This window comes from Vidua macroura, chromosome 4 (assembly GCF_024509145.1).
Source record: "Vidua macroura isolate BioBank_ID:100142 chromosome 4, ASM2450914v1, whole genome shotgun sequence".
Taxonomy (NCBI): Eukaryota; Metazoa; Chordata; class Aves; order Passeriformes; family Viduidae; genus Vidua; species Vidua macroura.
In genome coordinates this window covers 64,944,312-64,958,099 of record NC_071574.1, presented here as the reverse complement: position 1 = coordinate 64,958,099, position 13,788 = coordinate 64,944,312, and the positions used below count along the sequence as shown (strand labels likewise).

Here is a 13,788-nt window from a genome sequence, read left to right as displayed (position 1 = left end):
TTACAGTCCTGGTCAACTCAGTAGACAAAATAGCATGGGCATAAATTGGCTTTTGTCTTTATGGTGGCTGTGTAGGTAATGAAGCAGTCAGTATTTTTGTGTGCTGAGAGTTTGTGATAGGAAGAATTATTTTTGTTATTTCTAGTGAAATAGTCTAGGAAAATAGATTCACACATGAAATTTGGGAAGCTCAATTTACATTTTGTGCAGACTTTAAAGTTTGGAAGAAACAAGCATCCTTTGAAATATGTATGGATATCAGAGTTTTCACTGATGATTTAATGTTATGTTTCTGTTCTGACCAGACTGCTGACTTTGTTTCATGATTAAATCCATTTCAGAATGGAAAAATACTTGTTCACCTCTCTGTCTTGCTTGTCTGATGGAGCTCAAATACTTTTTAGCCTTAAATAAATAGGGAGGAAGGAAGAGGTTGATAGTGGCCCTCTCTTCTCCATAGGGCATTTGTAATAGCATATTCAGTCCAGATGCACAAGACTGAAGTGTAAATTTTTTCTTCTGATGGCATTTGAATTTATCTCCCACTTCCTAGCAGAGTTCTTGGGCATGATTCATGTGGTTTGTATTGCAGCTGCTTTGCTCTGGTGAAATAAATATTCACTGGGGAAAAGAAAGGAAGGAGAGAAGTGGGTTTCTATTATTTATGGAATCAATAACTTAAGATACTTGTAGACACTGAGCATTGGCAAGGCTGCAACGGTGGAAGTAGGAAAACTTGAGTGTCAGCTCCTGTTCCCATTAATGCTCAGGTACCAGGACTTATCCTATGCTGTTTGCTCTGACAGTTTCTTGGCAGGCTTGAGTAGGCAGCTCCCAGTTAATGCACTGGCTGTTTTAAATGTCGTTCTCTGGCATTAAAAGTCTTCTCTTACAAAGTGTAGTGAATGGAGGTGGCTGACTTCGATGGTGAGGGTTCAGGTGTCAGGGCATCCAAACAAGTGAGAGCTGCTGGCCTTAAATATAGCTCAAGGGTTCTCAGGAGCTGATAGTTCATCCAGGATGAAATTTCTCATGTTGCTTCCACAGACTCTGCAGTACCTTTTAGTGTATCTAAGAAATGGTATGAATGATTTAAGAATATTTCATGGGTGTCTTTTTTTCTTACTTTTTTATAAGCACACACAGACATGGTAAACTCATTTTTTTGGTGTTAGCATTATCTCACTGGAGTAAAGGAAATCCAAATCCACACTAGTAATTAAAATGTGATGCTGATAGTTTCAGAAATTAATTAGGCAGGTTTTTCCCACTTAATACTGCTTCAGATCCTCAGCTTAAAATTTCATCTTCCTAAGTTAAATAATGATAATAGTAATAATATACTTAGCTTAGTAGTGGGACTTTAAACTTCTTATCAAGTATGAGTTTCTGGAGGCATGCTTTTGAAGATAAAAAGAATGTTGCTAATTGTGTAAACTACTGATCTTTGGCTCACTAACCTATTCTATGAAGTAATCTCTTATAGTCTATAAGGTGATAGGTAATGATTATTATTATTATTATTTAGGTAAATTTTAAAAAAATATTTGTAAACGATAACCCAGGTAGTTGTTTTTCCACACTGATGAAGTAATGCTGTTAGAATATTGTAAGGTACGACTGGAGAAGTTTTGTTCTTGCATTTTGTTGTGTTAGAGTTCATGAAAGCTTTTGTGTTCCCTCAGAGTCAATTTATTTACTAAATCAGAAAAATATTTGTGTACAAAAAGTTACAGACTCTTATGTTCATTTATGTTGATATGATTTGAGAGACAATCAAATACAAAGTATTTTTCCAGCCTTAGATAAATCAAGGGGCATGAAAAACTTTGATGAATAAATAGTGTTAGTCTAGGTCACTACTTTTGATTCTTTTGACTCTTTGGCTGATTAGTTCTACACATGGTACTTCAGGGTTTGCACTTGAGCCTGCAATTGGGGCCTTGCTTAAAGTCCAGTATCTCTAGATATTAATGGATTGCAGTGAATCTGAGATGTTGAGTATTTAATAGCAATCACTGTTTATTAAAACTATTATGAAACTAATGAAAATAAATATTAACATAAGGAGTAACAGTAAAAAAATCTGAGTGGAAAATAAAGTGAAAAATCATATATAAATAAATATAAAATCTTTTGTTTAAGTGAAAGGAAGTGAAACACATTTCATATTGACTAAGTGTGTAAGTACTTGCAGAGTAGTACAGATAAGCTAGGTTTAATGAAACAGACCAATTGACAACAAAATAGGTTATCTATTGTTAAATCAATGAGTTTTCCTCAAATTCTGTTTTAGATGGCAATGAAAACAAAACAACGCATGCTAAAGGAAGACTGGGAATTTTTTAAACAGAGGCGTTTTATTGAAGAGCAGGTAGGATTTTTTTTCATACCCTTCTAAGTTTTACTAATGCTGCACATATATTTGTAAGATGCAAACATGAGTGTAGTATGTTGTACTACTTCTGTGCCAGGCATGACATTTGATCAGCTAAAATACAGAAAAGTGAGATCCAAGAAGAGCAGGTAAAAGTATGTAATCTCAGTTACTACAAGGTAAAACATAAACACTGTAGTCTTAGGACTGAATGCCAGATGTTTAAAATCTTTGTACCAAAAAAAAGGGAATTTTTGTTGCCTTAGAGTGGAATCCAAAACAGCCAATACATTGAGTGTGGAGCTGTCCTGACGTACATGGTAGGGAATATTGTGCTCAAGAATTTAACAAATGCCTGTGTGTGTGCAGGAGTATGAGCCTCAGTGTCAGGGCAGGTAATTCCACCTGTTGAGACTCTGGAGAAAGCTCCTGCAGTTGTTTTTTGGGGAGAGGGCTGAGCAGAACTGTGTTCCTTTCTTTAAGCTGTAACCAGAGAAGGGCCAATAGAAGTTTCTATCTTATTATAAAACTGCTGTTTAAGACTCAGTACTCTCTTCTGCAGCCTAGAAGTGTTCAAGTGTGCATCATGCTTTCCATAAGAGTACAGTGGGCTTCGGATAGAGTCAACTCTGGATGGAGAACCTCTCCGTTCCTGTACCAGTATGCAGAAAGAAACGCTAGTCATGAGCCAGAGAGAGTATGATAGTACCTTTTAATAAACTTAAACTTAAGCTTAAATTGGCAATGTCTCAAAGCAGTCATCAGTAAGTACTTTTTCCTATAAGGAGCATAAGCCTGTGTTAACCGTGTGTTCAGAACATCTGGTATACAGGTCTACTCAGAGGACTTGAGGAAGAATCCTCTTTTTCCTTGATCCTAATTGGCCTTAAGTGAGCTGTAAGACCATGGCTGCTTAGGTAAGGATCAGGTCTGGGCATCTATAGAAGTGGGAGCTTAGGCACATCCTTGTTTAACCTAAGGCTTGTAGGTGTCTAATGAAATTAGGTGCTTTCAGGATTAGGCCTCTACCAGGTGGAGGTTGTATTTTTTTCACTAACGCAGTCAAGTCCTGTTTTGAGCACCTACTCTTGACTCCATATCAATGTAGCTACCAAATTAGTCCTACATTTTTTTGATTGGCAAGTTAAGGGTCAGTTTGCTTTCCCCATTGGTCAGCAACGTCCTTTTCATATCATGAAACAAGACAAAAACTGCTCAAGTTCAGAATGCATCAGCAGAAGTACAGTGCAAGATGTACGTATGAATGAGTCAAGGAGACTGACTTGTTCATTTTCCTATTTCATAGTAGAGACAGACTTTATTTGAAGAGTATTGATGCCAAATGTTTGTCATTTGTAACTCTGAACTTCCTTTTTGTGATCAAAATACCACCTTTGTGGAGTTATTATGAATTATTCTGCTTTTAAATTATTTTGCCCAAAGAACCCTTTTTGATTATGTAACTTGTCATTATGTGCCATTGAATTTTTAACGGGAAGACCTGCACTACTAAAACATTGCTTTTATCATTTACTTCAGCTCAATAACAAGAAAGCACTATCTGGGGAGAACAACTTCACAGACACAATGAGACACATGCTGTCATCACGTTTGAGCATGCCTGACTGTCCCAACTGTAATTATAGAAGAAGGTGAGCGGATGTTTTTAGTTTGAAATCAGAATAAATCCTTACTTTCCTGTTCAAGGAAAAAGGAAATACATTATTGGAACAAAGAGTGTGGTTACTGTAAATAAATGCTAGTTAAACATGACCATAAAAATCTGTAATTTAATTCTTGAACAGATGTACTTGTGATGACTGCAGCCTTTCACACATTTTAACGTGTGGCATCATGGATTCTCCCATAACGGATGATATCCACATTAACCAGTTACCACTGCAAATTGATTCTGCCCCGGATTATTTATCTGAGATCCGCCCACCCAGTATGTCTTCAGCGAGTTCAGGATCGGGTTCCAGCTCACCTATCACAATTCAGCAACATCCCAGACTCATCCTCACAGATAATGGTTCTGCACCAACTTTGTAAGTTCCTTTTTCTGTTTGAATTTTTTATAGTGAATTGAACTTAAGCAGGCAAATGACATTGGCAGGCTGTCATTATGTAATGCTAGTTTTGCCTCAGAAAATTATTTAATAATGGTACTGTATTCAGCTGGCCACAACTCCAGCTGTATGTTGTGCAAACATACATGTATATATTAAAAAATATGCTGTAAAATTTCTGAAAATACTGTATTACCAGTGTTGCTGGAGGTTTTTGTATTGTGTGCTTTCCTGCTTTGCAATTACAGGAACATCAGATATTAATCTACTTTAGAGCATCATCTTAAAATGTCAGATTTTCCTAAACTGAGCAAGATAACTGGCATTCCTTTCTTTGAAGGATCATAATTACACATGAATCACTTTAGTTCCAAAAAAACCCTTTATTATATGGCTTTTAGGATTGTTGAACCTGTGTTAATATATCTTGCATCAAAAATTGTTGTCCCTATCAGAAGTATCTGACACCCAATTTCTTACACTCCAATCAAAGTCATTGTCAGATTTGACACATTAGTCTAATAGTAATTCCAAACAGTTAAAGCTGCTTGGTGGGCTGACTTTTGTGCTCAGTATGGGTACAGCTAACCAGGAGCGTCCTCTGTTATGTGCTATTCTAAAGAAATATTTTAAAAACCCAACTTGAGTTACTTGCACAGTGGGAACACTGAAATAATGAAATACCTGCTGTAGGCACAGTCAGGGGAATTTGCCATAGTGTTCTGTGCTCATATGCTATGATGAACAAGGACAGTGCAGATATGTGGGATGTTTCTAGTGACTGTCAGTCACTAAGTTCCATTTCCTCTAAGCATTTATCTACTACCACCAATGCTTTAATATTTCATTACAGAGTTGTAGTTTCTGAACCCATTTTGGGAGCACAGCTACATATTCTTAAATGTGTGCTTTGCAATTTCTATAAGCTCTCACTAATTTTGGTGCTGAAATGTCAAAAATTGTTCAGTTTGTCTCTTCAGAAGCTAGTTCAGTTGAATCCAAGTATTATTTACTGTAAGAAGCCTATTTTTAGGGAAATACCACTGCTCCTTGGGGAAGTGCCATTTTATGTCTCATACTATCTGTTGCGTTTTGTTTCTTCATTGCACATTTGGAATATGCCTAATGGTGCCATCATGTAATTAAATTTTGGCTGAGTATTTTATGGAATGCAGCAAGATAAAAGTGCACAGTTTAAGAGCTCTTTTAAGAGCTCTGGATTATTGTAGCAACATTAACTAACTGATCTTTGCAACACTTCCCTGGAGTGAGTAATTAAATGTGCACGTCCTTTTACTATCTATCTGTTAGGCAAAAAAAATCCACTAAGTGTTTTAGAGCAGATTGTGAAAAGCATGCAGATATGGGGTTGTCTACAAACTAACAGCTCTTGAGAAATTTAAGAGCCACTGTGATGTGTTCAGTGTTTCCTTTTTACTGGTGTGACATTTAATGTGGGAAAAATTCAAATTTGATGTTGCGGGTTTTTCCACTTAGCAATTTCTATGAAGGAAGACATTGGCTTAAGGCTTTTTTCATCAAATTAAAGGTCATCAATATCCTGCAATTATCAATTCCATAGGTTCTTGGTCAGAAAACAGTGCTTGAAAAATATTTTACCCAAAACCAGTAGAGAATCTTATTTTTAATCGAGTCTTGTCATTCAGGCATGTGACTGCTACATTGAGTAGGATTATGTGGCAGGTTGCTTGATTTTACTTCCTTGAAAAAGTAAATTCAGTTGAACAACTTGGAAGACCATCTGTTACTCCTAATTGGAACATTTATACAAGGGATGCCCTCAACTTTATTTCATCTTGGTATTCTAGCTGCTTTCACTATAACTGAGCACTGGGATTTATCTAAGCCTCTTTTCCCCCTCAGTGGTAGTGATGATGATGATGTTGCGCCATTATCAGCAAAATTTGCTGATATCTACCCACTGAATAATTACGATGATGCAGAGGTTGTAGCCAACATGAATGGAATCCACAGCGAGCTAAACGGCGGCGGTGAAAACATGGCATTGAAAGATGAGGTACAGCATTTACAGTGTCCTAGTTTGTTCTGGGTTTTGGATGTGCTCACTGGAGAAATGCTTGTCCATATTAATGTCCCCGTGATAATGAGTTAATGTTGTCCAGTCTCCTCAGGTGAGCAGTACTAGCAGCAGTTCCTCAGAAGCAGATGATGAGGAAGCAGATGGGGAGAGCAGTGGTGAACCACCAGGGACTCAAAAGGAGGAAATGTCTCTAGGAAAAAGGGCATTAAGGAAAGATGAAACAAAAATGGATAGTCCACCACCTTCTTACCCCAGTCAGCAGGTACAGTCATCTAAAAGCCTCTTGTAGTAGATTAATTTCTGAAATGTGGCTGCTGAAGGAGAAGACATTTACATCATCAATTATTTTTTTAACTTAAAATATTAAGTTGTCAGTAGGTAAATATGACATCTAAAATAACTAATTATTACATTGTCATGTCAAATAATCTTTTAGTCAAAACCTGAAATATGTTAGTTTTATTAGAAGTTGCTTCAGGAAAAGGGGAAAAAGCTTATTCCTACCTGTATAAATGAGAAACATAAACTAAGAAGCATTTCTGTTTGGAAGATTAACCTGATCTTTGCTAAATATTAGTGTTATGTTATTTGAAATTAATTAGAGTGGGGGGTGGATGTTACGACTACATAGTTAACACATATTTCTTTCATATTCTATTTGAGGATTACCTTTCCCTGTGTAAACCCTATGTGTTTAAATCAATTGCATGTCTTAACATCATGGGTCTTGGGATGTTTGGTGGTTTGTTTGTTTGTTTTTAATGGTTTAAGATTATGAAGCTCTTGACTGTAAGGCTATCAGACCACCTAGAGAACCATGCCTGGACTATCTGCTCTGCAAGTAGCAGTGTGTGGTTTAACGACTGAGCACCAAAACACAGTATCCATTGGATTTGTCTTTGTAACTACAAGGATTTAAATCTGAGTTACCATGCAGCTACAACACAGACTCACTGCTTTGAGAGCAACTGTCACTTTTATTTCTTCTTATTGCATGAGAAAGCCCATATTGGAGCACCTTTGAGAGTTTGGGTAACAGTGGTCTCCCAGCAGATGTTATCTTTGGTTAGGATGTTTTAAGACATTCCACTGGAAGTATTTTCTCATGTGTTAAGGGTATTAAACTAATTTTCTTTCAGCGAGTACATTGAGGTTTTTTTTTTCTATGTATCGCTGACCTATGCCATAAAAATTACATGGGGTGAGACCTCTGTCAGACTAGTTTGAAACTGGTGAAGACATTCAGTATTCGTTGTGGAAAATCAAATTAGATTATATAAGTCTGCTTGCCTTAGGGAAGCAAACTAAAATGCAAGATAAAAAAATGGATTTAGCCTTTCTCTTTTTCTTTTCTTTGAGGAATAAGAATATTCTCAGAATTACTCTGAGGAACTCATAATGACTTTCTTTTTTTAGTCTGATCTTCTAATCAGAGCCGAGTAGTGTTGTATTTAAGCGATGGATTTCACTAGTACGTGTCATGTGAATTCAAGATTTTTTGGCATTACCTCTTGGTTCTGTTAACTTACTCAGTACCTCTATTTCTCTTAGATTCCTTTTCTGTACCCAATTTGTCAGAATTGGCTTTTGAGTCTCTTCAGTTTGTTTGAAATATTTTTTCCATTTTCATTTGTTAGTTGATTAGTGTTGATTTCTGGATAGTACAATATTTTTATTATAAAGGTGGTGGGTTTTTTGTTTTCTTTATACATGAAATTAATTCAGTTGTATTTGGTTTATGAAATCTCTGTTATTTGTTAAAATATACCTGATGTTAAAGGCTGTAATGCCTTTAAGTGATAATGATGATTACTTGTTTCTGAGAAGGGATATTTAAGAAGAGCATCACCTGTCAGTTCTTCTCTAGAAAGCTAGTCTTAATGTTACATTTTTGGAAAAATGTGAACTGCCACATTGTTGGGAAAAGGAGAAATTGGGAAGTATTCTTGTTATTGTTTCTGGTAAAATTATCTACCAGTGAAATGTCAGGTGACAATGGCTGGAAAAAGTAATCAACTGAAAGGGAAGTGGAGCTGCTCTTTCTTGGGCTGCTTTTCTTCTAAAGTCTTGAGTTCTATTGAGACAACAGAGGCTGATGATACCTTGAGGTCAGTCCAAGTTTCTGAAGTGTGTATTTTTCATGGTTGGTGAGATTGTAAAATTTTTATGAGAAATGTCTCGTAAAAATTTTTACGAGAAATGTCTCTCACACATTTACAGAGTAGTTGAGTTTGGAAGGGGCTTGTGCATATAATCCAGACCAGCCTTCCTGGTCAAAGCAAGATCATCTATAGAGAGTTGGTCAGCACAATGTCCAGTTGGGTTTTGAGTACCATCATGAGTGGAGGTTCTAGAACTGCTGTAGGTGATATGTTCCAGTGTTCAGCCACTCTCACAAATGAGTGGTTTGAATGGAATTTCCTGTATTTCAGTCTGTGTCCATTTCCTCTGATCCTTTCATGGGATACCTGCCACTGAGAGGAACCTGGCACTGTCCTTTCTGTTCATCCCTTCCCCACCCAGTCAGGGAACATACACTGGTAAGATCCCACTGATCCCATCTTTGTGGTCCTTCACTGGTCTCCCAGCAGTGTGTCCATGTCTCTCATACTGGGAGCCTAGAACTGAGACTGGCACTGGGCTCACCAGTGCTGAGCAGAGTGGAGAGATTGCCTCCCTTGACATACTATTTGTGCTCTGCCTAGTGCAGCTGAGGACTGCTTCCAATTTTATCAGCTAATCAACTCTTACCACTACTTCTACACCTATTTTTTTCCATATGCTTGGAAAATTGTGAAGAATACTAATTGAGTTAGGTTTTTTCTTTTTATACTGGGGTGATTGCCTAGTAATGATTGAATGCTGTCAAAGTTTGTATCAGTATTTTGCTTGTTGTCACTGATAGTGGACATTAAATCTCTGTATGGTACGAAAACTCTCTATTTTTAGGATATTCTTTTAAGTAAGAAAAAGATTCTTCACTAGTGCTTTTGCTTCACTATGAGACTTTTCCTACTGGTACTAGAAAAAAATTCTGCGGATGCTCTGAAAATATTAATTGATGTATGCAAAATGAAATAATACTACTGATTACTAAATTTTTTTTGTCTGTTGAGTAGATTGAATTTTTAATGGGTTTTGTTGGGGTTTCTTTATAGGCTGACCAAGGTCCAAATGCTTGTGAATGTCACGTTTGCAAACAAGAAGCCTCAGGACTAACAGTCTCTGCACTTGCAACTGGACGCCTGCCTGCTGGGCACCAGTTTATGAATCCTGAAAAACCTGCACATCCTGCACTTCATCTTTATCCTCACATCCATGGACATATACCATTGCATACAATTCCTCATCTGCCTCGTCCACTTATCCATCCCACCTTGTACACTGCTTCTCCCTTCACACACAATAAGGTAAGCCTGACCAAGGACATGGATGCATCCCCATCCCAGGAAAAATTCTGTACAACTGTATAAACCAGGATGACTGAGGATCAGTGAAACAATGAAAAGTTGCTCCAAATTGTGGTTTGGTTATAATATTCCTTTTGCAAGGAGTGGTGAGGGGCAAGGAGTAAGACGAACTCAGAAGTGCTGGAAGGTTCGTTCAGAATGGTTGAGGGTATTTTTTTGTCAGGAAGACTGATAATGTCTTCACTGTGATTAGAAAGCAAGTTGAATCAAATGAGTCTTGCACAGTGATGGATCTTCAGTCAGTGTAAGAGAACTAATTAAATCTTCATTTCATATGTATCAGAAAAATTTAGTATTCCATTTTGGCAATAATATTCTGAGATTTGTAGTTAAAATTTTTGTGAATTCTTCTCTTTTTTGGTTGGGGTTTGTTGGTTTTTTTTCAGAAAACAGAGACATAGGAGTCTTACTTCATATTTGGTAGGGGTTTTTGTCCTTCAAGAGAACTTGCATTACTGCAGGTTCTGCAAAATTCTTTTGACCTTAAACTCGTAAGTAATAAACAGGAGGAAGGTGTGGAACAAGAATTGGGACCAGTTGACAGCTTTTCAGAAATATGAGTCAAACCCAAGCACTCCTATTAATGGGGTTGTTGTTTCACATATATTTAAAGCAGCTGAACTGTGGATGCTGCTGAGAGGGGCAAAAAAACTTTTGTCATTAGGTACATCTTAGTCATCTCCTAGTCTGATCCAAGGTTGCAAGGAGAGTAGAATAGTCCACCAAGATGACTCTTACATGCTCTTTTTGTCCTTCTTAACACTTCCACATTGGGTTTTCCTGTCTTGGATGTCCCTTCCTTACCTCTGTTCCATAGCTGCAATGTGCCAATAACAACCTATTGCTCTTCTTTTGAAACCATGTTAAGTATTTCTTTGCACCTATGTATTAGAATTTTTTTTAATGCAGGTTATTCCAGCCCCTCCCACATTCCCCATTAGGCAGATAATGAAAATCTTTCTTTATAAAAAAGGGAGACTAGGTATATAGTCTGGCCAGGTATATGTTTGGCCATGAGTTTCATGTCTGAAATGCCATTGGACTCAACTGATATTTTTAATATCTGTATCTGTAATATCTATATCTACTTCTGCATAGCTTTTAATTTGCGTCAAATCTAGTATAAAAAGAGAAAAAAACCTGCTTTTCCTTGGCGTTTTTAAAGGTGGCAATATTTGAATATAGTGTTTATGTTGCATGAGGTCTCTGGGAGAAAGGTCATTTTAGAATGTGTATAAACAATTTCAGCCAGAAGAAATGGGGTGAGCCCAAACAACTTGTCTCTGTAAAACAAGAAAAAAAGTGTGTGCTTCCTTTTTTCCCCCCCAGCTGGTTCTTAAAAGGAGAAGGTGTATTCCTGGCTGTTAATTTTAAGTTAGGAACCACTTAATACTTGAAAAGAAAGGAAGAAAACAATTAACTTTTGTCTTATATGTTTTACTTATTTTTCTCTTGCCCTTATTTTCAATGCTGAACTGTTTGTACTCCCTTTATCACAATTGTCTTCTGTGGTGATGATTGTCATGTCAGAGAAGATTAGTTTGTTTAGGCAGCTTGTGCTTTCAAGGGTAGTAATTCCTAGCAAGTTGTAAATTTATACAAATACTGGTTTTAATTGTATATTAACACAACTATTTTTTGAGATTTAGATATTTTGTGTTCATCAGTTAGTTGATTGTAAAAGCAGTGCTTTGTGAGTGTAAAATACATACATGTACATACAACCTGTGTAATGTAGTATATGCATTATAATTATCAACAAATCAGTATTTTTGTCTTTCTGAGAAATACTGTCTATTATGCGTTTGATAATGCTTTTCCCAATTAAAGCACTATGATTTGAATATTGCTGTTGGAGTGACTGTGCAAGCAAACAGAATATTAATGGAGGAAATACTCTTTGTTTTTGTTGTAGGCATTACCACCAGCTCCAGTTCAGAATCATACAAACAAGCACCAAGTATTCAATGCATCTCTCCAAGATCATATTTATCCAAGTTGTTTTGGGAGCACTCCAGATTGGAATAGCTCTAAATTTATAAGTCTTTGGGGTTCAGAAGTGATGAATGACAAGAACTGGAATCCTGCTACATTTTTGCCTGACACAATTCCTGGTGAGGGTTTGTTACTACTTCACACTGACTAGTTAAAAGCCTTATGTTTTATGTTTCTTTTCGGGAATGGTGGATTTTATCACTATGGTTTTATAAGATGGGGTTCTGGCAGATTTGCTGCAACTTCTACTCCAGTTGGACTGAAAATTGGAAAATAAATTCTTATGTACTGGGGAGAAGATGCTAAAGGCAAATAAATAGCATGCTGGTTTTCACTTGTGGTCATTGTAGAGTTATGTTTGTCTTCAGAAGTTTAGTATTGTAAAGGGAAACTTAAATAACTTCTAGACCTCTCCACAAAAGCCTGCTTTACTTCTACAGGGTAGTAAGAGCACTGGTAACGAGGCACTGTGTCCTGCTTCTTATAATGCACACAGATAACCACATTGTCATTCAGAAAGAGGCATAAATCAAGAAAAATATTAATTTAAGCCAGGAAGCTTTTGGAAATCCTAATGGTTAAAGTGAAAAAGAATAAAAGGAAAATGAGAATGAGAGAGAAATCTTTCCATTCACGTCCTAGCAAATACTAAAAAGCCTTTATTTTATTTGACGTATATAAAAAAGGAGGCTTGGGGGTTTTGTGTGTTGGCTTTATTTTTCAGCCTCATCTGCTGCTAAGTTGTTATAGCTACTACAGTGATACTTAAAAAGAAAGGCATTAAAAACATCCAGAAAACTTACCCAGTGGGACAGCTCATCCATTTGCAAATGTAGTTGTGGGTAGCTGTTCCAACAGATGGTTGGTGGCAGACTCATCTAGAAGGTCTATCACAAAGGTGTTTTTGTTAACTGAAATTTCAAATAAATAAATGGTTTATAATTTTGTATTGATAAAAGATGTTGTTTCATCTTACAATTTTGTCATGGCCTAGCTGGATTTCAGATAGTGAAGGTAATATATTTAGCATGTAAAATGTTGTCCAATTAAAAATTTTAAATTATAAATGGATGAAGAGATCTGTAGTATATTTGCTACTTGTTAACACATTTAGTAACATTCTTAGAATTCTGTCTTGAGGGTTTGTGACTTTGCTCTGATACTTCCCAGCACATTTTTTATAGCTGCATTATTTGGGAGGATGGAGGGGGAAAGGAGGATTCCTTTCACTAATCCTAATAAGCCAACATTAACAATATATCCTATGTCTGCATCTGAATTATTGAATCTGTAATTCTAAACCCTATAAGGACTCTTCAGTAATTATGTGATTCTTAATTACTCGGTGTGTTTCAATTGAAGGGAGTGATATATTAGCACCGGCACTCTCAGAAATAAGACCTGAAGCACTTCCTGCTACATCTAGCAATGAAACAACAGCAGTTTCTGACAGCAAAGAGAAAAAAAATGCTGCAAAGAAGAAGTGTCTGTACAATTTCCAGGATGCCTTTATGGAAGCTAATAAAGTTGTCATGGCAACCTCTTCTGCCACTTCTTCTGTCTCCTGCACAGCAACTACAGTGCAGTCAAGCAGCAACCAGTTCAAGGTATCATCCAAGAGACCTTCATCAATAGGTAAGGATTTGTAACTCACATGCAGCTTCAGTAACTGGCTCAAGTACATGTAGCTAACTATAAGGATCTGTATAAGTGTTTAATTTAGTAATATCATGCATCTTGATGATTTTTGTTAATTACTGTTATTATTCTTGAGTTAGTCTCTACTTCTGGATTGAAGAACTTTGTGAAAGACCT

The 13,788-nt window shown here is 36.7% G+C and overlaps 1 protein-coding gene across 2 annotated transcripts in view; it reads left to right on the top strand.

The window, feature by feature from the left end:
- Positions 1-13,788, top strand: part of FAM193A (family with sequence similarity 193 member A) — a 75,672-nt gene that overhangs the window by 49,778 nt on the left and 12,106 nt on the right. For both annotated transcript variants that reach the window (XM_053976049.1, XM_053976047.1), the window contains 9 exons: positions 2,297-2,374; positions 2,940-3,074; positions 3,917-4,029; positions 4,183-4,425; positions 6,331-6,484; positions 6,591-6,770; positions 9,667-9,918; positions 11,894-12,092; positions 13,336-13,608. In XM_053976049.1, coding sequence (XP_053832024.1) covers positions 2,297-2,374; positions 2,940-3,074; positions 3,917-4,029; positions 4,183-4,425; positions 6,331-6,484; positions 6,591-6,770; positions 9,667-9,918; positions 11,894-12,092; positions 13,336-13,608 — 1,627 coding nt within the window. The remainder of the gene's footprint in view (positions 1-2,296; positions 2,375-2,939; positions 3,075-3,916; positions 4,030-4,182; positions 4,426-6,330; positions 6,485-6,590; positions 6,771-9,666; positions 9,919-11,893; positions 12,093-13,335; positions 13,609-13,788) is intronic.